General features: G+C 47.5%; 1 protein-coding gene across 1 annotated transcript in view; it reads left to right on the top strand.

Moving 5' to 3' along the window:
• C23H10orf90 (chromosome 23 C10orf90 homolog) overlaps positions 1-27634 on the top strand; it is a 242833-nt gene that overhangs the window by 142241 nt on the left and 72958 nt on the right. Inside the window, exons 3-4 of the mRNA XM_052661154.1 lie at positions 17414-17505; positions 26290-27412. Of these exons, the coding sequence (XP_052517114.1) occupies positions 17414-17505; positions 26290-27412 (1215 nt within the window). The remainder of the gene's footprint in view (positions 1-17413; positions 17506-26289; positions 27413-27634) is intronic.

Below are 27634 nucleotides of genomic sequence, written 5' to 3'. Positions count from 1 at the left end.
TAAAGTGGTGAAGCCACTTTGAAAAACTGGGTGACATTTCCTCAAAAAGTTAAACATGGAGTTACCATATGACCTGCAATTCCACCCCTAGGAATATCCCCATGAGAAAGAAAAACTGTGTCCACATAAAGCCTTGTACACAAATGTTCATGGTAGCGTTGATTATTATTACCAAAAAGTGAACGTGAAAGTCGCTCAGTCGTGTCTGACTCTTTGTGACCCCATAGACTATACAATCCATGGAATTCTCCAGGTCAGAATACTGGAGTGGGTAGCCTTTCCCTTCTCCGGGGGATCTTTCCAACCTAGGGATCAAACCTAGGTCTCCCACATTGCAGGTGGATTTTTACCAACTGAGCTATCGGGGAAACAAAAGTAGAAGCAATCTAAATGCTCATCAGTTAATGAACAGATACTCAGTCTGTGCTCCATACAGTATGAATATGGATACAACACGAACATTATTCAGCCATGGAAAGGAAGGACCTTTTGACCCAACCTAGATGAACCTTGAACGCATTACTCAGTGAAATACGTTGTGGTTGTTGTTCAGTTTCCAAGTCGTGTCCAACTCTCATGACCCCATGGACTGCAGCATTCCAGGCTTCCTGTCCTCACCATCTTCCTGAGTTTGCCCGAGTTCATGTCCATTGAATCGGTGATGCCATCCAACCATCTCATCTTCTGTCGCCCTCTTCTCCTGCTGCCTTCCATCATTAAGCCAGATACAAAAGCCCACACATTTATGATTTCATTTATATGAAATATCTAGAATAGTCAAACCCAGAAAACATATATTAGTGGTTTCCAGGGATGGACAGTATGGCTTTGGGGCTTCTTTGGGGGATGATGAAAATGTTCTGGAATTAGATCATGGTGATGCTTGCACAACTTTGTGAATATACAGAAACCATTGAATTTTAAGTTTTATGGTATGTTTGTTACATTTTTTAAAGAATCAGCCACAGGGAGACAGCAGCTCAGCTCAGCTAGATGGGGCTGTGGCTAGAAGATAACTTGACTGACAGTCAGTGATCTGGAGTCCTGGCCTTGACTGAGCAAGTCTGATTCGGCCACTTCCCAGCCAGGAGCTTCTCTGCCAAACCCTGCTCTGAGCCTCTGCTTCCTCTTGCTGTAAGGTGGCAGGTGAGGACAAACCTAGACCTATAAGGGGACAGTTTCCCTTGTTCTTGCTGAAGTTTGTGATTTGTTACAGCGGGAGGGACTTTTAGGGAAAACAGAGTTCTAGGATCTTTCTCCCATTCAACAACAGCAACTCAAAAGTCACAGCTGGTGAGAGCAGCCAGCTGGTTCTAACCGTCCAGCACGGTGGATGAGCTGCTGGAGAATTCTGTAGAGGCTGCTTTGACTTTGCAGGTAGGAAGGCAGGATGATGGCAGTAGGCATGAGCATCTGTGAACCTGGGTTTTTCCTTGGATGCTGGGTTTGCCGATCTGATCTGGTGGCCACATCTCTTCCCATACCTGCGATGTACAGTGTCGTTCTTACAATGAGAAATTTACGACTTGGAGCTTTCAGACACTGCACTGATTTCATTTGTCCAGCTCGTGGCAGAACCTGTAATCACCTCTGTGGGCTCCAGACAGGCTCTGGCCAAGGTAGCCGAGAGGAGGAGATGTGAGAAACCCCACTGCCCAGCAAACAAGAACCACGCTGCTCCTCGTGACGGAGAGGAAATCCAGGCTGACGTCTTGTGAAAATATTTCTGTGGCTTGTTTACGGAATGAACCCCAAGCACACAGCTTCTCCTGCTCTCTCTGGAGCATGTGGCTTTGCAGCTGGGCCAGATGCTGCTACGGGTTCTTTCTCAGGAGGTTCCAACAACATCCCATTTTTCTTCTTTGTGTATCAATTGTCATCTAGCCCTGGACTAAAGTTGCACCGTCCACCCCTGCTCATCCTGCAGAAAGCTGCCTGGGTAACAAGCCCAGTAATCAGGGCCCCGCAGCAGCCTGGATTTCAACCAGGGGAAGCTGGAAGAGGGGCAGAACCGGTCCCTTCTGAAATCAAACCAGTGCATGACATTCGGTGCCAGGCAGTGATGACCATGCTTCAGTGAGCCTGACGCTCCTTGAAGAAGAGGGGGTGTCACGAAGCCACGTTCAAGTTTATGGAAGAAGCAAGTTTGTGGCGATGCTGCTCACACACTCCATCCCTCAAAGCTCCCCAGCACCTCTCGGCCCGGCCATCGTGGACAAGACCCCTGGCAGAACCAGATGGTGTCCTGAGGCCACCCAGGCCCCTGCACATTCCTCATGTCACAGACGGGAGGCTAGGCCCAGAGATGTGCTGACCGGCTCAAGTCACCGCTGAACGACAGCTGGGACCCGAGCCCAGGGTCTCAGCTGCTTGTCTGGACTCTTTCGCCCATGCTGTGCTGGGGCAAAAGAAAGGAGGAAAAATCCTCCTCTTTCTACCTCTCTCACGGCTCCTTCTTGTTGCCCACCCCCAAGCCCTCTGCTTAGGTGAGACTGTGTGTCCTTGAGAAGCCCAGCAGATCCCTCGCCCCCCTGCCCTCCTCCCAGCTCACTGACTCAGAAGCGGGTAGGGGATGGTGGTGGTAGTGATGGCACTTTCTGTCCCTTTCAGGTTGGAGCCCAAGTTGAGCTTGTCTGCGTTAGGTTACATGACAGAGACCACCACCACTTCCCAGTGTTGACGGCTTAAAGTGAGACCCACTCCGTCTCCCCTGCCCACTCCCCCTGCACAAGGGTAGAAAAGTAGGAAAGTGAAGTCGCTCAGTCGTGTCCAACTCTTTGCGACCCCGTGGACTGTAGCCCACCAGGCTTCTCTGTCCATGGGATTTTCCAGGCAAGAGTACTGGAGTGGGGTGCCTTTTCCTTCTCCAAGGGATCTTCCCGACCCAGGGATGGAACCTGGCAGGTCTCCCGCATTCCAGGCAGACGCTTTACCCTCTGAGCCACCAGGGAAGGCGGGAAGATGACTACTATACCCATCTATCCAAGTGACTAGCTCTTTGCCCTTCCTGCCCATCGCAAAAGCTCTCTAATGTTTGCTAAGAACAAATGAGGTAATAAAAGCAAGGCAGGACTGCAGAATGAAAGGCAGGAGACAGTCTGGGGAAAGAACCGAAAGCAGGGTATGGAAGCGGTGTCCGTATCGTCCTGTTCACAGCAGCAGCATTCACAGTAGCCTAAAGGGGTAAGCAACCCAAGGGTCCACTGGCAGAGGAACAGATACCCACACAAGTATGGGCCATCCATGCAATGGAGTATCATTCACCGTTTAAAAGGGAGGGGATTCTGACACATGGGACAACATGGATGAACTTTGAAGACATCGGGTTGGGTAAAATAAGGCCGTCATAACAGGATATAGTCACTGGATAGTTCCACTTACATGAGGTCCCTGTGATAGTTAAATTTATGGATAGAATGGCAGTGGTCCCAGGCTGCAGGAGGGGCAAATGGTTATGGCTGAAAGTGGACAGAGTTCTGGTTCAGGGTGAAGAAAAAGTCCTCTGGGTGGATGAGGGTGATGGTTGCCCAACACAGTGTAGATGGATGTGCTTACTGCCACAGATCTGGACACTTAAAAATGGCTAGGATGGTAGATTTAATGTTGTGTGTGTGTGTGTGTGTGTGTGTGTGTGTTTTACCACAATTAAGGGGAGGGGGGAAAGCCCTTAAGGGGAAATCCACCTTGCACTGAAAAAGGTCTCGTTATGCATCTTATTCCTTTTTCAGACTCTACAGTCTTTAAAGACGGGGACTTCTGTGCTCTGCTCATCTTTAAAGCTCTCCTGTGCTCAGCCCAGCACCTGAGTCAGGTCTTCAAAGACATCAGATACCCAGTAACTGTTGACTGAACTGGGGTCGTGGCGCGATCCCACCAAGGCTGACTCGCCAGCTGAGCCTCAGGGGCTCGGAGGCTGGTGCATGCGCACAAACATATTTGGGTGGACGGTCCTGCACGCAGTGGTCTTACCCAGTCCTCCAGGGCCGACCCTGCTCCCATCGCACAAAACGCTGACCCTGGAGCCAAGCCCGGACACCAAGGGCAGAGGCCTGGTTCCTCCAGTTCCAGGTGTCTTGGAAATCAGCTAGAGCCAGAGTAGCTACAAAATTAGTGGGCAGGTTTTTACTCATTATTGGACAAGTCTGTGTTATGCTCCATCATTTTCTGGGAGAGATGAAAATTATATAGAACTGTGGCTAACAACACTTTCCGTTTTTTGATGGGGGGCTGTTGTTGCCAGGCAGAGTGCTGGGCTGGTGAAAACCTTTCTTTTCATGGTTCCCCAACCTTCAGTTTGCCTCTTTAACTGAGGAGCAAACAGCCTTAGAATGTGGGAGGGCCAGGTGTCACCTAGCCCTGACATCTAAAGCCAGCATGTTCTGTCCCCTTTCTCAAGCTTCATGAAAGAGGTTATCAGATCCTACAGATTAGGCCCCATTTCTACCTTTTCTGCGTGTACAGTGATCATTCATATTGCAAACTCTCAGCTTCAGGCTTATTGGATTGGGTGATGCTTGGCAGAGGACACCACCCTTATGGCAGAAAGTGAAGAGGAACTAAAAAGCCTCTTGATGAAAGTGAAAGTGGAGAGTGAAAAAGTTGGCTTAAAGCTCAACATTCAGAAAACGAAGATCATGGCATCTGGTTCCATCACTTCATGGGAAATAGATGGGGAAAGAGTGGAAACAATGTCAGACTTTATTTTGGGGGGCTCCAAAATCACTGCAGATGGTGACTGCAGCCATGAAATTAAAAGATGCTTACTCCTTGGAAGAAAAGTTATGACCAACCTAGATAGCATGTTGAAAAGCACAGACATTACTTTGCCAACAAAGGTCCGTCTAGTCAAGGCTATGGTTTTTCCAGTGGTCATGTATGGATGTGAGAGTTGGACTGTGAAGAAAGCTGAGCACCGAAGAATTGATTCTTTTGAACTGTGGTGTTGGGAAAGACTCTTGAGAGTCGCTTGGACTGCAAGGAGATCCAACCAGTCCATTCTGAAGGAGATCAGCCCTGGGATTTCTTTGGAGGGAATGATGCTGAAGCTGAAACTCCAATACTTTGGCCACCTCATGTGAAGAGTTGACTCATTGGAAAAGACTCTGATGCTGGGAGGGATTGGGGGCAGGAGGAGAAGGGGACGGCAGAGGATGAGATGGCTGGATGGCATCACTGACTCGATGGACGTGAGTCTGTGTGAACTCCGGGAGTTGGTGATGGACAGGGAGGCCTGGCGTGCTGCGATTCATGGGGTGGCAAAGAGTCGGATGCGACTGAACTGAACTGAACTGATGCTTGGCAGGTTACTTCAAGGAGGTGCAACTTTCTCATCTGTAAAATGGGGGTGATAACTGTGCTTTCCTACAAAGGTCATTCTGAGTGTTAAAGGAGATGACCTTTTTATCCAATATCTGTCTTGCCTTGATTGCACAATAAATTTGCCTTTATGATGTAATAGTGACATTGAAATTAAAAGACCCTTGCTTCTTGGAAGGAAAGCTTTGAAAAACCTAGACAGTGAATTAAAAAGCAGAGACATCACTTTGCTGACAAAGGTCCATCTAGTCAAAGCTATGGTTTTTCCATTAGTCATGTATGGATGTGAGAGTTGGACCACAGAGAAGGCGGAGCACTGAAGAATCGATGCTTTTGAATTGTGGTGCTGAATAATACTTGAGAGGCCCTTGGACAGCAGGGAGATCAAACCAGTCGATCCTAAAGGAAATCAGTCCTGAATATTCATTGGAAAGATTGATACTGAAGCTGAAGCTCCAATACTTGGCCACCTGGTGTGAAGAACCAATTCATTAGAAAAGACCCTGATGCTGGGAAAGATTGAAGGCAAAAGGAGAAGAAGGTGGCAGAGAATCAAATGGTTGGATGGCATCACCGACTCAATGGGCATGAGTTTGAGCAAACTCTGGGAGATAGTGAAGGACAGGAAGCCTGGCGTGCTGCAGTCCATGGAGTCGCAAAGAGTCAGACATGACTTAGTGACTGAACAACTATAATGAGTGACATTGACCTGACTCAAAGTACCTTGGGGTTGTCCAGTGAATTTTACACTGTCCTGGTGTTTGTGAACCAACTTACAAAGGTGCTGTCCATTTATCTAATGACCCATACTAACATTGCCTTATCCCAGAGTATAAAACCACTCTCTGTATGAAGCAGTGTATTTCATTTGAAAGGCAATGAGTTATGCAATTTATCATGTTCCCCTCTTTGGCCTTGGCTGCTGCAAACACACCCTTAGTTTGTGGTTCTTCTGTGCCAGGGTCATCTTTAGCCCAGGCTTTATGGTCCGATGAGTTCTCCAGTTCATTACTTGCATCTTTGACCAGTTTTGCTGGCTTTTTATCCGTGTTGTTAATTATAGGCCACCTCAAATGTGATTGAGTATAAATTATAAAACAATATTCATTATAATTTAGTGTCAAAGGTGCTTTGTTAAATTGTTGGAATTGATCATTCCTGTAATAGTTTGCATGGTACACAGATTGCCCTGTTGCCCAATTTTCTAGATAAACCACTTTGCAAAAATTGGTAACACGTATTACAAGCAGGGTAAACAAATGAACATTGTGATGCTATCTGAATGTATTTTAATAGTGAGGGAGCATATCCACAGTAAAAAGTGCTGCCTGGCACGAGAACCAGCATCATCAAAACAAGGTGAAAAATAAAAAAGCAATGAGAAGTTGAGGGGAAATGTGTATCGGAATGTAGCCAGGAGATAAAATCGTTCTTTATCTCACAGCTAACAGTGCTCTGCAGAAGACTTAATGGTTGCACAAACTTTTTTTTTTAACTTGTCAACAAAGCCTCAGATATAAACATCAAAATGATGATTGCTACTCCTTCTCAGGAGAAATAGCACAGGGTGGACTCCTCATACCCTCCCTGGTTACCATGGAAACATTCTGGTGACTTCATCACAGGTAGAGTGTTTGGAGGTTCTTCAGCCCACCACGGAAGGTGGGAGGGAGCCTGACTCATTCCGAGAGGAGCTAGAGATGTGAACTGTGGCTGATTTTTCTTCCCTCTAGCCCAGTGCATCTTTGCCATTAACAGACCTTTGAATCTAAGTAAAATGTCTTTGAAACATCAGTGGAATGTGATCAAGCTGTCTGAGGAAGGTATGTTCTGATTTCCTCCCATAGATATAATGCTTATTAAAATGCAAAATGATTTATTCAGTCAGTCAACAATCGGTGAAGGTTTTCGGTTGGCAGGCACTGCGCTGGGCATGGAGGGAAGGTGATGATGAGCTGCCCTCTGAAGGCCTCCATCAACTTGAGGGGACAGACCCACACCCAGACAATTACAGGGCAGTATAGTGAGAACTCACGGTGATGGCGGCCTGTCGGGGGCACCGTGCTGGGTTAGATTGTGTCTTTCTGAAGTTGTGCTCAAGCCCTAACCTGTGAACGGACCGGATTTGGAAATGAGATCTTTGCAGATGTAGTCAGGATGAGGTCATACTGGGTTGGGGTGAGCCTTCCATCCAGTGATTGGGGCCACTGTAATAAGAGAGAGTTTGGAGACATAGAGACAAAAGGAGGATGGCCACATGAGGATGAAGGCAGACGAATGATGCTGCCACAAGCCGATGCTGCCAGGGGTTTCCAGCAGCTGCCAGAAGCAAGAAGTGGCAAGGAAGGATGCTCCCTGCATCCTTCAGAGGGAACATGGCCCTGCCAGCAGCTTGGCATCAGATGTCTGGCCTCCAGGACTGTGAGACAATAAACTCCTGCTGTTGTGACTCTCCCATTGTGCTCATTTGTTGTGGCAGCTCTAGGAAAGGAACACAGGCAGCTGCACGGATGGGAAGGTGTGCGTGCTGGGGGCAGACCTCGGAGCCCTGCTGAGCAGCGGTGACCCTGAGCTGTGCAGAGGGCGAGGGGTTAACCCCTGGCAGAGCTGGGCAGGAGGCCGCCGAGGCCATGGCCACAGAGACGGCGAAGTAGCCACATCCAGGAAGAAGGGGCTCATTTTAAGGATTTCTATCTTGGACTCTTTTTTTAATTAAAAAAAATTCTTTTTTTTGAAACTTGGAGAGATTTTATTAGCTATATTCATGGAAATAACAATAGAATTTTTTTTTTTAACTTCAAAGTCTTTGGATCATTTATTTTTTAGAGTTTATTTTATGGAAGTGGAGCTGATTTAGAATGTTGTGCTGACTTCTGCTGCACACCGAGATGACTCAGTTTCACGTGCATGTGCACTCTTTCCCTTTGTGGTTGATCACAGGATATTGAGTATAGTTCTGTGTGCTATACAGTGGGACCGTGTTGCTTTCTATCCACTCTCCATATACTAGCTTGTATCTGCTAATCCCAAACTCCCGATCCGTTGCTTTCACACCCTCCCCACTGGCAACCACAAGTGTGTTCTTTATGTCTGTGAGTCTGTTTCTGTTTGAAGGTAAATTCATTGCATCATATTTTAAACTAAGGGATACTGTATGATATTTGTCTTCCTCTGCCCGACTTCTCTTGGTACGACAATCTCTAGGTCCATCCATGCTGGTGCAAATGGCGCTCTTTCTCTGTTTTATGGCTGGGTAATATCCCGCTGTATATATGCACCACGTCTGGATCCATTCATCGGTCTGTGGACATCTAGGGTGTCTCCATGTCTTGGCTGCTGTGGATCGTGCTGCTGTGAACACAGGGGTGCGTGCATCTTCTTGGAGGATAGTCCTGTCTGGATATATGTCCGCATCCTGGTCCCCTTGAGCCCCGGCACCGCCTGCACATGGCCTCAGTTTCTTAAGTGTATGTTTCCCAGGCTCTGTTCTGGGGGGAAATGTATCCTTTTTATTAGACTTCTCAAGGGAGTGTGTGACCTTCACAAGGTCACAAACTGACAACATCAAGGGGATCTGGGAGAACCTGATGGGAGACGAGGCTGGAAGGGTTGCCCCTTGATTGTGACCTTGCCGAGACCAGGCAGCTCAGGCAAGATTAAGCTGATGGGCTGAGGCAGAGGGTCTTTCATGAGATAAATCAGGACTTGACTTGTAACTGGACGTTGGAGGTGGGTGTGGAGGTGGAACCCTGGTTTCCATTGTGGGTGATGGGAGGATGGTAGCCACGTGCTGAGAAAATGGACCAGGGAGTGAGGAGGAGGAAAGGAATGGGGAGGGAGGGAGATGGAGGGGCAGGCGGGGAGGAGATGTCAGTGGCGGCAGCTCAAGAGAAGCTGGTTGATCTCCTTTTGGAAAAGCTGTGTGTGTGTGTGTGTGTGTGTGTGTGTGTTTTATCTACTGACAAGTATCTTTATTAAAAAATGTTTATTTATTTATTTGACAGAGTCTGGTCTCAGTTGTGGCATTTGGGGTCCTCCTTACAAAATGCGAGGTATTTCCCTGTGGCATCTGGACTCCAGTGCTCAAGGGCTCAGTAATTGAAGTGTGCGAGCTGTTTTGCAGCGTGTAGTATCCTAGTTCCCTGCACCTCCTGCACAGGAAGGCAGATTCCTAACCCCCCGGCCCACCAGGAAACTCCCCCCAAATGAAGCTTGTGGAGACTTGGAGGTCACTGCTTCTAAGGGCTAGTGGCCATGGCTGGGCTCTGGGTCCTGCCTCGGCAGTGGTCTGAGACTCGGCAGGAGAACCCAGAAGGGAGGGTGTCAAGGAGAGAACGCAAAAGAAAGGAAGAGACGGTAGCCAAGAGGGAGGAAGACGGTGAGAAGACCCCAGAAGTCAACCATGGGAAGGGGGTCCAGAGGCAGTGGGTAGTTAACGGGTCAAACCTCACAGAGGTGACGGCTTTAATTCAGGGCTGAGATGTCTTTATTCAGGTCTTTCATTCTGTCTGAGAAACATCTACTGAAAAGATTCAGATGCGATCATGTTGAAGTCAAGTGAAAATTCCTCACCTGCTATCAGACTGGAAATGAGGGAAGGCATTTACAGTCTACCAGGTGGGAATGCGGACGTCCTGTCTGGGTCTCTGATACACACGATAGAGACATAAAAACAAGCGAGCTCTCTGGACCAGCAGAAGCCTGGGGTTCATCATTTACGTGCGACGTTGATGGATGGATTCATTAGGCAGTGCATGATGTGGCTTGTCGGCTATTTCTGCACAGACAGCTCAAGACGGGCTGGGTGCCCTGTGGGAACTGTATGCAGCTCCTTACCCGTATCCCAGGCTTTGCCCAGCATGCTGCGTGCGGTCTCCTGATCTGCAGGATTCCCTCTCACACAGTCCTTGTAGACACTTCCACCTTCCTCTTTCACCTCTGCATGGGCCGCACCACCTTCTCCCAACCCAGTGTCCCCCTTTGCCTAAGTTCATCCCGTCGCACTCCTTTCCCAGGGCCCTGGCTGGTGGGGCTCTCCCGGTGGCTCCCTGGGATGCCAGCTGTGACTTCCTCTTCGAGTCGTGGGAGGGGACAGCATCTCACCACCTTTGCCTCCCCACCCTGGGGCCCCCATCACCCTGAGGAAGGCTTAAACTCCCAGCCAGCTGGAACCTATCCCTGAAGCACGCTTTCCTCCAGGGAGGAAGTTAGATTCCAGGAGAGTCTGGTTCAAGGCCTCGTGGTGTGTTCAGTTTCATGTTGCTCTGACTCTCTTAGCCTCCAGGGAGGCCTCTGTGGCTTTGGAGGAAGGACTCAGGCTGCTGGAGGTGGAATCCTGTTCCATCTTTCCAACGATCATGGGAGAGAAGCCCTCATCTGACTTGCCTGTGCCATGACCCCTCCCCAGGCAGAGGACACTGGGCACCAGACTCAACCCATTCCTTAACCAGCAATGCCTGGGTTAAGGGCTCCCTTCGTAGCTCAGTCAGTAAAGAAACTGCCTGCAATGCAGGAGACCTGGGAATAGTTCCTGGGTCGGGAAGATCCCCTGGAGAAGGGAATGGTAACCCACTCCAGTATGCTTGCCTGGAGAATATCAGGCACAGAGGAACCTGGCAGGCTACAGTCTATGGGGTTGTAAGAGTCGACAGGACTGAGCGACTAAACTGGTTAAAAGTAGAGACTTTAGGTAAAGAAGATCTTGATCCAAATCTGTCTCTGACACTAACCATCTGGGCAATTGAGGTCATTTTGGGCAACTTCCTTACATTGTCAATGTGACTTCCCCCTGGGGAATGAGTTTTAGTTTGTGTCAAAGTAACCGCATGCTGCCATCATTGATGGCTTTGTTCTAATTAAAGACATTGAGAAAAAGTCCCATTGCCATCCCCTCGGTGTGTTCTCCAAAAGCCGTGGGATGACTGTGAGTCAGAAGAGCTCTGGCTCCATTCTAGGGCCTCAAGTCACCGTCTGTGCAGGCGCTTGATGGTCTAGGACCCACAGTGCCCTTGGCGTGGAGCGGCACGAAGTGAACCAGAAGGCTCCATCAGGCCCAGGAGGTGCACTCCGCCCCCCTCCCCCGGAGTTTCTGGATCAGTGGGTCTGCAGGTCAGGAGGCGGGGCCTGACAATGTGGATTTCTGAGGTCACCCCGTGATGCTGGGGCTGCAGGTCTGGGGACCCACGCTGAGCGCCCCTGTGCTTGGTCAGCACAGTGAGATGCCAGGGGATCTCACAGTGAGATGTCAAGTTTCCAAGAAGCAGAGCCTGGAGTGGGAATTGAGGGGCGTGAGGGGGAGGGTGCCCTTGAGGACAGAACCCAGAAGAGAGTGAGAGAAACCTGATGGGAAAGCTGTGGGGGGTGACAGATGGGCCCTGGGGGCAGGCTGGCCCTCGGGTTATGCTCTGGAGCAAACCGCAGCGTTGCCCTGGCTGTTGTCCCCCTCTGAGTCCCCGCCAGCTGTGGGCCAAGGTTGAGGAAGTCTTCTATTGAGGATGGTTCTCAGAGAAGAGCAAAGCTGTGAGCCTCTGACAGCCACCTCCCTGCAGTCAGGGGTAACCAGGCAATGGGGTGGGAACAGGGTCCGCTCTGCATTCTAGTTACTCAGCACTCTAGTTACTAGCACTTGGACCCAGGCTGCCTGACTCCAAGTGCCCAGGGTCTGCCCTCTGCCAGTGTCCCTTTCACCAAGATGGTCTCCGGCTGCAGAGTGAGACTGACCTGCTGGCCCGCAGATAGGCAGCTGCCCTGTGAGAGCTCTGGGACAGGCCAGCTGGAGGGGAAGAAGCAGACAGGCTGGCCCCACCTGCCCAGGCAGCAGTACCTCCTCCAGAGACTTAGGCCGGGTGCCATGGGTCCTGGGTTCTGCAGATATCTGTTTTGGAACCCGGATCCCAGCTGCTGGACAATGCCCAAACTCCCTTCAGCCTTGTTCTTGGTAGCCTGCCTCACATGTCCACCAGCTTTGCCTTAGTCAGAGATGGCTGGGTGGCCCACCCCCCCCCCCCGTGCAGGGGGGGGGGGCTTTCTCAGTAATGATAGCGACGTGGTCAAGTGGGAAGGGACAGGGCACGTGTCCCCATGTGCCAGGAACTCTGCTCAGCTCTTGGTATTTGTCATCACTTATTCCTTGTAACTTCCTTTGACTTCCCTGGTGGCTCAGATGGTAAAGCGTCTGCCTGCAATACGGGAGACCCAGGTTCGATCCCTTTGGGAAGATCTCCTGGAGAAGGAAATGGCACCCCACTCCAGTATTCCTGCCTGGAGAATCCCAGGGACGGAGGAGCCTGGTAGGCTACAGTCCATGGGGTCGCAAAGAGGCGGACACGACTGAGCGACTTCATTTCACTTCACTTCACTTCACTTCATTCTTTGTAACACCCTAGGAGAAAAGTCGTGTGTTTCCTCTGACACATGGGGAAGTAAGATTGACAATTTAAGAAAATTGCCCCAAATGACCTCAATTGCCCAAATGGTTAGTGTCAGAGACAGAGTTGGATCAGGGTCTTTCTTTACCTAAAGTCTCTACTTTTAACCAATCTGGTGGTTTAGACACTCAGTTGTGTCCGACTCTGGGGACCCCATAGACTGTGGCCCACTAAGCTTGTCTGTGCATGGAATTCTGCAGGCAAGAGTACTGGAGGGGGTCGCTATTCCCTTCTCCAGTTGGGATCTTCCAGACCCAGGAATCGAACCCAGGTCTCCTGCATTGCAGGCAGATTCTTTACTGATTGAGCTATCAGAGAAGCCCAGCCTAGGAAGCTCTCTTACGGCTTTTCAGTCATTAATTGATCAGGCTCAATTAATGGATGCATGGCTGTAGTCACACCTCAATTTTACTCAAAAACAGGCTCATAACTCTAAGTTACAGCTTTGCCATTTGTGTGGATTCCCAGAAACATTTTTTTAAAAATGTAAATGTTGTAATCATGGGGTTCATAAGGCTTTGATTCCTTCCTTTCAGTTTAAGTTACATTTTAAGAACTTTCCCATAGAGTCATCATTTTAAAGACCCTACATTCCAGCCAATACATCTACCTCAGTCTCCTCAACTAGGCTGTGATGGGTATAATAATGGTCTCACAAACTACGTCCACATCCTCTTGCCTAGAACCTGTGAATAGTCACTTTTAAGTGACACAGTGGGAAAGAATCCACCTGCCAAGCAGGAGATGCGGGTTCAGTCCCTAGGTCGGGAAAACCCCTTGGAGAAGGAAATGGCAACCCACTCTAGTATTCTTACCTGGGAAATCCCAAGGACGGAGAAGCCTGGTGGGCTTCAGCCCATGGGATCACAAAAGAGTTGGACACGACTTAGCAAGTTAAAAAAAAAAAAAAATGGCAGAAGGTGCTCTGCAGGTGGGAATAAGAACCCGCCTAAGAGGAGGAGAGGGTCCTGTTTTATCTGGGTGGCCCAGTCTAATCAGAAGGATCCTTATAAGAAGGAATAGGAGGATCACGGAGATGTGATAATGTAAACAAAGTTTGGAGTGATAAGGGACCATGAGCCAAGGAATGTGGCATTCTCTAGAAGCTGGCTGGAAGGCAAGGAAAGGCAAGGAAAAACAGGGTCTCCCCTAGACCCTCCCACATAAGTGCAGCCTTGGCAACATCTTGATTTTAGCCCAGGGAGACTCATATTGGACTCAGATATCCAACTGTAAGATAATAAATCTGTGTTGTTTAAGCCACTAAGTTTATGGCCTTTGTTACAGCAGCAAGAAGACACTCACACACAGACCCTGCGTGTCTGGTCTTGGCATCCTCCATCCTCCCTGCTAGAGACGCCGCTTCTCCGTAGCTAATGTTTGTTTGTCATTGTTCAGTCACTCAGTCGTGTCCAACCCTTTGCAACCCCATGGACTGCAGCACTCCAGGGTTCCCTGTCCTTCACCATTTCCTGGAGCTTGCTCAAACTCATGTCCATTGAGTCGGTGATGCCATCCAACCCTCTCATCCTCAGTTGTCTCCTTCTCCTCCTGCCCTCAATCTTTCTCAGCATCAGGGTCTTTTCTAATGAGTCAGCTCTTTGTATCTGGTGGCCAAAGAATTGGAGCTTCAGCTTCAGCACCAGTCCTTCCAATGACCACTCAGGGCTGATCTCCTTTAGGATGGACTGGTTTGATCTCCCTGCAGTCCAAGGGACTCTCAAGAGTCTTCTCCAACACCACAGTTCAGAAGCAACAATTCTTTGGTGCTCAGCTTTCTTTATGGTCCAACTCTCACATCCATACATGACTACTGGAAAAACCATAGCTTTGAGTAGACAGATCTTTGTTGGCAAAGTAATATCTCTGCTTTTTAATATGCTGTCTAGGTTTGTCATAGCTTTCTTCCAAGGAGCAAGTGTCTTTTAATTTCATGGCTGCAGTCACCTGCAGTCATCTGCAGTGTTTTTGGAGCCCCAGAAAATAAAGTCTGTCACTGTTTCCATTGGTTCCCCATCTCTTTGCCATGAAGTGATATTCATTGCATGTTGTTATATTTTGAGCATTGTGCTATTTAGGTCACTTCACCTTTTTTCAAGAACTCTGTGAAGTAAGCCCCACTATGTCCACTTCATAGCAAGGAGATAAGGGATGCATAATCACTTGACCAAAGTCACACACATAGTTAGAAAGCCTGGGACTTTGTGGTCTGATTCCAGTGATCACTGATGTCTTGGTGATAGGGACCGTCTGGGTTTGGGTGGGAGAGGAGCAACTGCCGTGGACCCGCTCATTAATGATCGTAACCAGGGTTATTTACTGAGCATTAACCACAAAGTTATGACCAACCTAGAAAGCATATTCAAAAGCAGAGACATTACTTTGCCAACAAAGGTCCCTCTAGTCAAGGCTATGGGTTTTCCAGTAGTCATGTATGGATGTGAGAGTTGGACTGTGAAGAAAGCTGAGCGCCGAAGAATTGATGCTTTTGAACTGTGGTGTTGGAGAAGACTCTGCTGCAATTCATGGGGTCGCAAAGAGTTGAACACAACTCAGCGACTGAACTGAACTGAACTGAACCCCACATCCCACCCCTGGTAACATACAGAACCTGTAGTGCATGGATCACAAGGCTGGGAAGGAGGTGTTATTACCTGCATTTTAGGGATGAAGACTCTCATCCATAATGTGGAGGGAGGGCAAGCACCTCCCCTATGCAGGTGAGCTCGGGGCCAAGCTGGAATGCAGACCAGGCTGGTCTGGCCCCAGGCCCGTGCTGACTGCAGAATTCTTAAACACAGACCAGAGCCAGGAGATTTCCGTCTTCATCAGCTTTATTGTCAGTTCATCATGATGCATCGACTCTGCACAGAAATCCATGACATCTTTCAAGTCTTATATTTGTGCTTCACGGGAAGTAACTGTGCACATCATGTTGGATGAACGTCTCTGTCACTCAGTACCAGCTCAGATGGGGACACAGCCACACGTCCGGGTGGATCTGATGGGGGCTCTGTTATCACAAAGGATGAGATGAGACGTGGATATGTTTTGGATGGGTCAATGGTGGCCCTTGAAATTGCCATATCCTGATGCTTCTGCAAATCTGCCAAACTTGAAAATGCCATAGCATATCATTTCCCCCATAAGATGCTTGAAATTTTATCTAAATTCTTTAATAAACCCTTCTTATGGACTTCCCTGGTGGCTCAGATGGCAAAGCATCTATCTACAATGCAGGAGACCTGGGTTTGATCCCTGGGTCGGGAAGATCCTCTGGAGAAGGAAATGGCAATCCACTCCACTACTATTGCCTGGAAAATCCCATGGACAGAGGAGCCTGGTAGGTTACAGTCCGTGGGGTCGCAAAGAGTTGGACACGACTGAGCGACTTCACTTCACTCACTTCTTATGAACTGATAAAGATGCTAAATTAGAGAGCCACTTTCTTAGACCTCTTCTTTCTCGTCATCAGCACCAGCAGCTGGGAAAGCATTCTTTGCAGCCTTTTGGAAAATCACTCTCCTTGGAATAGCTGCATTGTGAAGGCAATGCTGTAACCCAGGACTGTGTTGCAGTGAAGGCTGATCGCTACCCACCTTCTTGGGCTTGACTCACATTCCTGCTTTAGCAGCAGGACACCAGGCAGACGTCCTGATACTGCAGGGTTGCAGTGCAAAGTGCGACTTCCTTCTCCTCAGCTTTCCATGAGGGGTGCAGGGCAGGTTGGGTGGATGAGGAAATTCCATAGAGCGATTCCATAGACTCGTCCATAGTTTCCAAGCTGGTGGATGGTGGAGCCAGGACCCGAGCCCAGGTTCTACAATTATTGGCTCCTGCTGTGAGCATGTGAACCTGAAGACACTCTTGGCTGCTGCTGTGGCTGGTGTTTATGTGGAGGGTGGTCCGTGGTGTCTCATTTTTTCCTCACAATGTCATCACAAAATAATCCTCAGATATTCCAAAGCAGCTTCTGTATCGATGTTTGAGTCACTCACAGCTCCTTCCAGAATGATCGTGTTAAGAGGCTGGATGAAAGTTGATCTTGCAGTTCAGGCTTTCTTAACTCCAGGGACGTTGAGAAATCCATAGACGTGATTCTCTCTTCTGCTGGGTGCAAACTCAGAGCGCGGGTGAGTGTGTGAAGGCTAAACTTGTTCACTTATTAATGTTACCAAGTCTGGGAACATAAAGCAACAGTGTGGAAGAAGGCATCTTGCAGCCTGATAAACTGAATAACAGTGAACTCAGAGCCTCCGTGGAGCAGGTGGAGTGGATGAGGGGAACAGACAAGGTTTTTATCATGGGTCCGAGTAGCCTAGATTCACAATTGGTTAATATAATACTTGTATGCTAAGTCGCTTCAATCATTTCCGACTCTTTGAGACCGCATGGACTATAGTCCACCAGGGTCCTCTGTCCATGGGATTCTCCAGACAAGAATACTGGAGTGGATTGCCGTGCCCTCCTCCAGAGGATTGTCCCTGACCCAGAGATCGAACCTGTGTCTCTTACATCTCCGGCATTGTCAGGCAGATTCTTTACCGCTAGTGCCACCTGGGAAGCCCATAATACTTGAGCAGGTGACATTAAATTTTATAGTAAAGTTATATACTCCACTTTATCCTTTTGTATACTAAAAAGTAGCAATATTATTTCCTTTTGCCTAGGATTACGGGACAGCCAGTACAGTCCCCACGATCAAATTGCCCTTAAAAATCTCCAGTCTGATGTTCCAGAGAAGAGATCTGACTTCACTGAGGTAACATATGTTTCTAACTCCTAGAGTAGGCAGCAAAATGCACCCAACTGTAAAACATGACCACTGGCCTAGTTGTGATGTGTTTGCATTTTATTTTGTTTAGTCATAAGTGGGCTCAACGCAGCAGAAAATCTAACCATCATGACTAAGACTTTACGTTAAAGTATGCAGTGTGTATTCATTCATCCTTTTATAATCGACCAATAATTTGTAGATTTGCAGTATCAAAGAAGAGTATGGTGATCAAATCTCAACTTTAAACCAAAATTAATCTGCTGGAGAGGACGGATGATGCCACGTGGCATTTTGAAGGTGGAGAAGAGGTAATTTGAAATCTAACAAGCTAGCCCAGGTTGTTATGACTGCAAAAAATGTCAGTGGTCTCACACAGGGAAGGAAATTAGAGGTCATATTCACAAAATGAAATGTTTCTGATGCTAGACAATAAAGAACTCTGTGTACACAGTGGTCATGTTGACAGCATATCACATGCCAGGCTCTATCTGACTCTTTTCACCTAACCACAGTCCCAGGAAGGAGAGACCATTGGCTTTCCACGTCCATGGATTCTTCATCTGTGGGTTCACCAAACTGTAGATCGGAGCTATCTGGGAAAAGAAACCCAGAAAATTCGAAAGAGCAAAACTTGAACTTGCCAGTTTATATATTGATATAACATTTACACTGTACTGCAGGCTATAAATGATCTAGAGATGATTTAAAGTAAACAGGAGGATGTGCATAGGTTATATTGCAAACACTCTGAAATTTACACAAGGGACTTGAGCATCCTTGGATTCTGGTATCTGAGGAGGTGGGGTCCTGGAACCAACCCCCGCTGGATTCTGAGGGACAACTGTATTGTTATTATACCTATTTTGCAGATGATAAAATGAAAGCTTCAGTAGCTCCAGTAGTTGACTTGCCCCAAATCTCACAGCTCATAAGCTGTCTGGCTCCAAAGCTTTTGTTCTGATCTTGCTCGTCAGGGCTGGTGTAGAGAAAGTCTCATTCCAGTGAACAGAACTTGAACTATGGACTTTCCTGCCTGAGAGAATTGTCCGAAGTGTTACAGTTTACAAGGCATCTCTTGTCTTTCACAAATGATAATTCTGCTGCCAGCTTTTGTAATTATGAGAGAGTGGAATTATAAGAAATGATCCCTCATAGCATTAATATAGCCAGGGTAAAAAATAATTTTGCACCCTAAATACTCATCTTAGGTATTATCCTTTAATTTAACTTTGTGTTTAATAAAGTTCAACATTTCCTCAGAGATCCCAGGCTGAAATCTCACACAATGGTTGAAGGCCACTGTTCTGGGTCCTGAGATTTAGTCGTCAATATTTAAAGCCATTTCTATGTGGCACACAGAGCTCCCTGAGACGTGCAGGTGTGTAACTAGAATTAATGTGCTCCCTGAAAGCAGGAACAAGAACCCCGGGTGGCAGGGAGGGAAAGGAGTTGGAGGAGCCATGGGCCACTGAGAACCATCCCTGGGAGGAGATGTCCATTAAGAAGTGGAGAATAATGTGAAGGTCAGCTGCTGCTTTTTTAACAAGAAAGACACCACCTGAAGATCTTTCCCACCTGGTTTTCACATTGAGCTAGTAGATTTCAGCATTTTTCTGGTTGATATTAAAATTAATCAGTTTGGTCATTCACGATACAGATCTTTGGACCCATGTGGCTGGATCTCAATAATACACACACACACACACACTCATATACTCACATGTGGTCATTATCTATAACTGGGCTAGCTCTCAGAGACCACACCTTCTAAACATCTACTTTGCGATGATCCGGATCCTCTGCTTTGATCATGACAGTAGTGTGACTTTCAAATTTCCGTCCTAACTTTGAGCTCTTAAGGCTTGTCCCTCAGTGGGTGTTATAAGGATGCTCTCAGATGATGAAACACTCCAAACAGGTGCCCTTCCTTTGTAACCGCCATAAATCTCTGCCTCTCCACCAGAGCCTCCGAAAGATTGATCACTTTTCCTTTCAAATTCATCGAAGCCATAGAAATGATATGCAAGCACTTCTCCAGCCAAGTGATTGCTTAAAAGGAATGAATTATGGAACCGAGTTTTCTTTAAAAAAATTTTTTTTAATTTTCCAGATAGCAGAGATAATGGCAATTTCATATAGACACTTGGGAAAATGTAGGAATCTATAAATATATATAAATAATATAATAATATATAAATATATAAATACTTATGTATTTCTTTCCTTTATTTTTCTCATGCATTTTTAAGCATGCAACTGTAATGTATATCAACATTTATAGTGTTCTTGTATTATATAACATTCTATCACAGGCAACTTCCCATATCATTTGAATTCTTTGTAATCCTTAGTTTTAATTTCTACAGAATATGAGGCAGTCATGCGTGCCATGATTGACTTACCCAATCCGCTTTGAAAAAACATTTAGATTCTTGCCAGATTTTCACTGTCATATATTACACTGCATTGAATCCTCTGGATTCTAGTGAATGTGTGGAAAGATAAGAGCTGCAGGCTGGAGAGGGAGAAAATCTCCAATTTTTCCATTTTGTCTTAAAACCATCTTTCCTTATTGTTACATGCCAGAGGAACATTTGAAAATACTCTTACACTTAGGATGAGATGCCGCTGGGTTGGCAGATGACCTAGAGAAGATGATTTTAGGTCCCCCAAGCGGGAGTGAGCCCGCTTGCAGCTGATGCAAAGGTAACTACAGAGTGTATCTGTCGAGAGGTGGCAACAGAGGCTCCACTGGCAAATAAAGTTGTAGTTTGCAGAGCAGCTGTGGAAAAGGAAAGAACTGTCTCATGGAGAATAATACAGATTTCAAAGCTATAGACTGGATTTGATGCTGATCCAAATTCATTTGGAGAAAATAAATTGCTACAGGAATAGAAGCACCCTTACTCCTGTGGTTCAGGATTGGATCTTCCTGCTCACCTGCTGTTTATCTCTCTCTCATCCTTCAATTTATGAAATGGAGCCTTTCTTAGTAATATGCCTTAAGGCGTAAATATAAAGTTAAAAACAATCAATAAAATGCATAAAGCTATGAAAGTCATTATCAGCACTATAGAATCTTGTTTGAAACATTTAAAAGAAATCGATATCTTAAAGCAGCATTTATGAACAAGGGAGTGTTGTATGGGATGGTCAGGAAAGGGATGATTTACTACCAAAAGCCTGACATAAAACCCAACTCATTTGACCTCTCTCTGACCTTAAATGTTCCACTTTACATACGAGATTGTTTTCTTCCTCTCCAATCAACTCTTACATCAGTTAATTTTATATTAGATAAAAGACATCTTGTTTCAAAGCCATGTTCAGTTAACCAAGGACAGATGGAGTGACACCTTGAAACAGCTTAATTGGGGAAGATATTTGATGTAAAAGATGTGATTACTTTTAGAGAAAGTTTGTCCTGTTTGAAAAGCGCTAGCTGGATAGGCATACCAGGTGGCCCGTCTGTCTCCTCTCTTTCTTGGTTTCCCAGCCCAGAAGAGAGCAGGACGTGATGTGATGTAGTGGAGTCTGTTATGGACTCAACTGTGCCCCCCACCCCAAATTTATATGTGGAAGTCCTCACTCCTAGAACCTCAGAGTGTGTGTTTAGAGCACGGTCTTTAAGGAGACGATTCAGGCTCAGTGAGGTTGTTAGGGAGGATGGACCATCATCTAATATGACTGGTGTCCTTGTAGGGAGAGTTTAGGACATAGACACACACAGAAGGAAGGAACTCTGAAGATACCCGGAGAAGGCTCAGAGCTGCTTCCACCTTGATCTTGAACTTCTAGGTTCCAGCTGCTGCTGCTAGGTCACTTCAGTCGTGTCCAACTCTTTGCAACCCCATGGACTGTAGCCCACCAGGCTTCTCTGTCCATGGGATTCTCCAGGCAAGAGTCGTACCCACTGGAGTGGGTTGCCATGCCCTCCTCCAGGGGATCTTCCTGGCCCAGGGATCAAACCTGCATCTCTTAAGTCTCCTGCATTGGCAGGCAGGTTCTTTACCATTAGTGCCGCCTAATTAGCCCTCTAGAGCTGTGAGAAAACAACATTTCTGTTGCGTAAGCCACACAGACTGTGGCACTTTGTCAGAGCAGCCCTAGGGAACTGAGACTGATTTTTGGGAGTTTAGATCTTATCTTTAGTTATTTACTAGATCTCAGTGAGAAAATAGGATTTCATAAATGAAACTGCCCATACAATTGTGATGTAGATTGAAGGGCAAAGAATACAATGTTTCCTTTTTAATCTCTCTGTTTATTGGTTGGGGCTTTTGTCAAAACTGAATCTAAACACTGAAAGAAATTCAGTAGACTTTAATCTAATAATCCCTGGCCTGGCAGTTTGATGACCTGCTTGATGTGACCTCCAGTCTGTTAATTCTATGAAGCCAGGAAGCTCCCTCTGCACCCATCACAGAGCCTGGCACATAGTAGGTGCTCAGCAAATAGTGGATGAGCAAATAAATACAGTAAGTCCCCTACCTACGAAAAAGTTCCATTCCAAGAGCATGTTCATAAATCCAGTCTGTTCAGAAGTCCATCAAAGTTAACCTCGGTACCCAACTAACACAATCTGTCTAGTACTGTACTGTAATATGTTTATAATATTTTTTCACACAAACAGTGTACACATAAAAACAAACAGAAAATTAAAAAAAAACATTTTTAATCTTATAGCATCTTGAAAAATACAGCAGTATAGTACAACAGCTGGCATATAGGGGCTGGGAACATGTTTACATCTTTGCAAGCTTGCAACTTGAAAGTTCATATGTAGGGGACTTACTGTAAATGGTTTGACTGTGACTCTATGTTATGAATAACAGAATTTGCATTTAAAATAATTACATTTATTCTACAGTCATATTAACAAAATTTCAATGTATTGGGTATGTAATGGGTTGTTTTCATTGATGCAACTCAACCTCAAATGCATTCATTATAAATTCCAGTAAAACATGCACAGTTTTGATATAAATACCCTCTCATACCTCCATAGGTTTGCTTATATCAGATATCCACTAATTTCTGCTAACTCACAAGACAAGTTATACCCGGGAGTTACATAGAATGTTCGTGTCTTGGGAGGTACTTTCACGCCCATCCTTGGTTTTGATCTCCACAACTCCCGTATGAGGTAGTGAAGGGAAATGGATTTTCCTTTGAAACTGGGCTTCTGTCAGCATTGAGCTCCCTGGAACAGGGTCACTCTGACATCTGGAATGATGATGGAGCTTCAGAAGTAAGTTCAGATTCACGTCATTCATGTGAGACTTCCCTTATCTGTTGGCGTCTAATGGGATCAAAGTCACAGTAGCACTTGCAGCCCCAAAGTAATGAAATGGTGGTTGAGTCTCTGGCCCATCCTCTGGGCCTCTAGGACCTGCGTCTGTAAACCCACAGCCCTGAGGGTATCCATCTAGTGTGGGTGCTCTGGGCTTCTGACCGTGGCTCCCTGACTCAGCTCAGGCGAGCTGCTGGCTTGACGGAACGAGAGTCGTTTTCTGGTCTGCCCTTGTTCCAGGTGAGATGGCCTTCACCCACTCCTAGAAACACACCCCTCATTTCTGACACCCCTTGTTTATATCAAGGCCAGGGCTCTCATGTGATCTTGAGCCTAAAGGATGGAGTCCCCTTTAATGCTGGGGGCCACAGTACGAGGCAGCCTGGCTTCTCCACAACAATTACCCTGTTTGTCCCCTGGCTCTATAGCTGTGGAAACCAAGGCTGCCTCCACAGTCCTGTGGCCAGTCTGGATGCACCTGGCCCAGCATCCTCTCTATCTTACCTGTACAGAAGACTCACCTGGTAGATGCTTAAAAATACAACTTCTGAGCCTTATCCCCTGAGATCCTGACTCACCTTAGGTCTCCGGAGGGAGGGGTTCAGAAATCTGCATAAGACACAGATTTAAATCCCAGGTGTTCTCTCTGCAGGTGCTCACTGGCCCAAACTTGGGGAGACTTGCACTCCAAGACCAGGGCTGCCCCGTTTCCAACATGGATATTTGTTTTGCTCTTGGAAGACCAGTGTCAAAGGAATTCCTCCTGGGTGTGATTAAGCACTTTGCAGACTGCATGGGAGCAATTATTATCAGAACGAAATTTTACTAAAATGGGAGCAACGATATTCAAGTCAAGTGACCTGGGGTTGGCACTAGGTGAACTTTGGTTTCTTGTGAGTAAATGACAGCCCTGGAACGTGCTGCTTGCAGGGTTGTGGGGAGGGAGTGGGAGGAGTCTCGAACATCCCAGTGGCTGTCTGCATCACCGGCCCTGTAATCAACTGGAAGCTTTAAAGAGGTTTGAGACTGGAGAGGGGCACATGTAGACCTGTGGCTGATCCATGTTGATGTGTAGCAAAGACCACCACAGTATTGTAAAATCATTAGCCTCCAATTCTAATAAATAAATTAGTTTAAAATAAATAAAAAGCACCAACGCCTGGGCCCCACCCCCAAGGATTCTAAAGGAATCGTTGGAGAGGAGGCCTGAGCATTGGGGGTTTTATAAGCACCCAGATGATTCTGTGTACCCTGGACTGAAAACCACTGAAGGGGAACCCCTGCTTTAGAGAAGAGGTTCAGGCAGAGCCTGGCTCGCACTGGCCATCTGGAGAAAGGTAGCCATCATGTTTATTATTATCACTGGCTGTGCTGCGCAGCATTTGAGATCCTAGTTCTCCAACCAGGGGTCAATCCTGTGCCCCCTGCCGTGGATATGTGGAGGCTTAACCACTGGACTACCCAGAGCTGCCCTGATTCTGCCATGGATATTTATTTTTCTCTTGGAAGGCTAGTTCTGGTTCTTTTACTTTGTTTTGTTCTTTTATATTTTCTTGGCCTTGCCACATGGCATGTGGGATCTTTGTTCCTCAACCAGAGATCAAACCCCGACTCCCTTCAATGGAAGAATGGAGTCTTGACCACTGGTTCGACAGAGAAGCCCAACGTTTTGATTTTTTAAAGGATGATTTTCAAGATCACACTCCTCTTCATTTCTTCTTATTCACCTAACTCTTGTCATCTTTTGAATTTGCAACTTGTCACATATCTTTACTTTTCATTTTCATTTTATATTGGAGTATGGTTGATTTACAGTGTTAACATGTATCTTTCACATGTTAACACCTGTGAGCTGATGGAGATTGCCATGAGAATGAGAAAACAAAGGAAAAACCAAGAAAGACAAAGTGTCCCTCTTCCCATGTCTAATAGCAAGGATGCAAGGAGTCTTGGGTGCTAAGATTCCATGCACGGGCCCTCCAATCAGAAGTCCAGCTGGAGGAGAGCATTCTGGTAGCTAAGTGAATGAATGTGAAGCCTGCTCTAAAGAAAAGAAAAAGCCACTGCGCTTTCTTATCCCATCTTAGAAGAAGAGAACAATCCGCTCTCATCAAACGCAGGCCCTCCCCTATTTGGAAAGACCAGCCACCCCACAGCTCTGTCCGTGGTTTTCTGTGAGCTCCCTGGGTCATCACCTGCATCAGGCTGTCAGGAACGTTGGCTAAAATGCAGATGCCTGGGCCCCACCCACAGACCCTCAGATTTGGAGTCTGGGCAACCTGCAAGTGTAACAGCCCAGGTGATCCTCGGGTTCCTTGGCGTTCACGAGCTGCTGCGGTCAGTGCTGAGCACAGTTATGCCTTCAGGGCCCCGAAGTGAAGATCCTGCAGGCAGCGTGGGGCGAGCAGTTCCCTGGGTTATTTCGGGTGCCTTGCAGTGTATGCAAGTGTTCATCTGAAGCACCTGGAATAAGGAACGCCAACACAGCGACTCAGAACCCCGCGAGCATCCCCTGCTGCTGGACGCGCTCAGTCTCCTGTGTGGTTTTCTGCAGTACTTCATGCACACGTGTGATAAAATCAAAATGAGGGCAGTCTTCTTCCTGGTCTCGACCTGGGTAGATGCTTTATTAAAGATCACAGCACAGTGCTTGGACACACTGGTGATCGACTGTCAGGACGTAGATTTGCTGATTAGGAAGTATGCAGTCCCTTGATCGTTATACTGGACAAAAATTCACGTTCAAGTACCTGGGCATTGAAATGCCATAAAACTGCATCTGTTTCGGCCCAACCCCCACCCCCATCCCATTCTGTTATGTACTGTCATTACTGTGTTATTCTGGGCAGTTGTCAAGCTTGGGCATTTGATTTCCATTAATTTTGGCTTCTGGACTTGGATCCTGTGATGTGGAGCCTGGGTGAGTGACTGAATTCCAGTCTAGACCCAGTGGAGATGGGGGACTCTGCTGGGGAGTCGGGGGCTGAGGTCAGGAGTGGGGATGCTCTCTGGAATCGCCTGTGCTGATCCCATGGAGGAGCCTGGACTCATCCCCCATGCACACCTGTGCCCCCGAGCCCCAGCCGTCCTCCAGAAGGCATCTTCCCTCTTCTGTGAAGCTGAGAACCCGCATCCAGGTGCTCCTGGGCCTGGTGAAGGTGATTGCTGAAATCTGATTATCCCCATCAACACAAACACCATTAAATAAGCTCGGTATAGACGCCAGCAGAGCAAAACCAACTCCCCAGTCAGAGGAATTTTTCCAGAATGTCTAATCATTTCACAAGCAGACACGGGTGTCCTGCCTTTCAGATACTCAGAGGTGGTGGGTGTCAGGTGTGTGATGAACGGCCTTGGGTGAGAAACACTTGAATATTAGGAAGGACACTCTCCAGCATCCTCTTGGCCTTTGAAAGAGTTATCTGCCTGCATTACAACAAGCCGCTTGAATAATTGCCATCTTTTTCCATTTGCAGGGGACTCTGGCATCTCAGAATACAAAAATGATTTCATCCATAGTCATTTCACAGCTGATTGATGAGAATAAATCAAAAGAAAATGGGGCCGCACCGCCTGCGCCGTGTGCATATCCCATGAAGCCGTCTCTGGCTAATCGCAGCAGAGTCACCATTAACAGGGCCTTCGAGTTCCTTCCTGGAGGACTGGGAGTTCAGACCCCGGCAGGGGAGCCAGGACTCGAGACCAAGCTGCCGCCCAAGGAGGAGAAGCCATGCAGTGGTTCCCAGAAGGGCTTTGCGTCCATCACCATCACGGCCAGGCGTGTGGGTCCCCCTGCCAGCACCCTGGTGTGGGAGGCTGTTGGGGACCCACTCTACATCAAGTGCAGGGCCCAGGATGCTCTGCTTGGGGACCCCTCTGCTCTGGCTGGCGGTGCCGATCCAACTCAGCACCATGGACCTTTCACCTGTACAGAGTTCTCCAGACACAGCTGTGTGATGGGGTCGAAGGTCCCCGAGGCCCATGCACAGCTGTGTGAGGGACATGGGTACTGGGTCACCAGCGTGGACCACAGGGAAGATCATTTTTCTCCAGGCACCTCGCGGTCACGGGCAGGAAAGAGCCCGCTGGTGTTCAGCTCGTGTGTCCATCTCAGGGTGTCCCAGTCGTGTCCCAGTCCCATCTACTATCTGGACAGGTCCCTCTCGGTCCCCGTGGAGCCACCTCAGCTTGCTGGCCCCAAGATGCACAGGTCCGTCCTGTCCCTCAACCTGAGCTGCAGTTCACACAGGCTGACACCAGATGGAGTGGATGACACAGAGAACCGAGAGCCTGGAAGCGGAGCCCTGAAGCCCGAGCTCCGGGAGGGAGACCAGGACCTCCTTGGCCCACGCTGGAACCTGGGTTTGCAAGGAAGTTTCTTGAAGGAAAACCCATCGTTGGGGCAGATGCGTTTCGGGAACTTGGAGGCTGGCAGGGGTCCTTGGAGAGGCTCTCTTCCTTCAGAAAATGCAGAGGCGGGAACTAACCAGATCACCATGAGAAAACGGAAAGAGGACCAGGCAACTCATTGTCCCACCCGTGGTCACAATCAAGCCAACCAACTGTCCATTCACATCCCGGGCTGGAGTTATACAGCAGGTGAGTGACGCTCCCATCCTCCCTGCCACCAAGGGCAGACCCCTCCCTGCTTCAGGTAATTGGTGTAATTGCCAAGGTGCTTAGTGAGTTTCTTCTAGGTCAGTTACTCCAAGAAGCAGTTCTCAATAGTGGCTTCATCTGTTCCACTCAGAGCTGACCATAGCTCCATATCGATGTCTGATTGCATAGATGTTCTCAGATGATGCTTCTGTAAATTATGAA

The sequence above is a fragment of the Budorcas taxicolor genome, chromosome 23 (genome assembly GCF_023091745.1).
Source record: "Budorcas taxicolor isolate Tak-1 chromosome 23, Takin1.1, whole genome shotgun sequence".
Lineage (NCBI taxonomy): Eukaryota > Metazoa > Chordata > Mammalia > Artiodactyla > Bovidae > Budorcas > Budorcas taxicolor.
The sequence above is the reverse complement of the archived record's forward strand: the minus strand, read 5'-3'. Positions and strand labels throughout refer to the sequence as shown.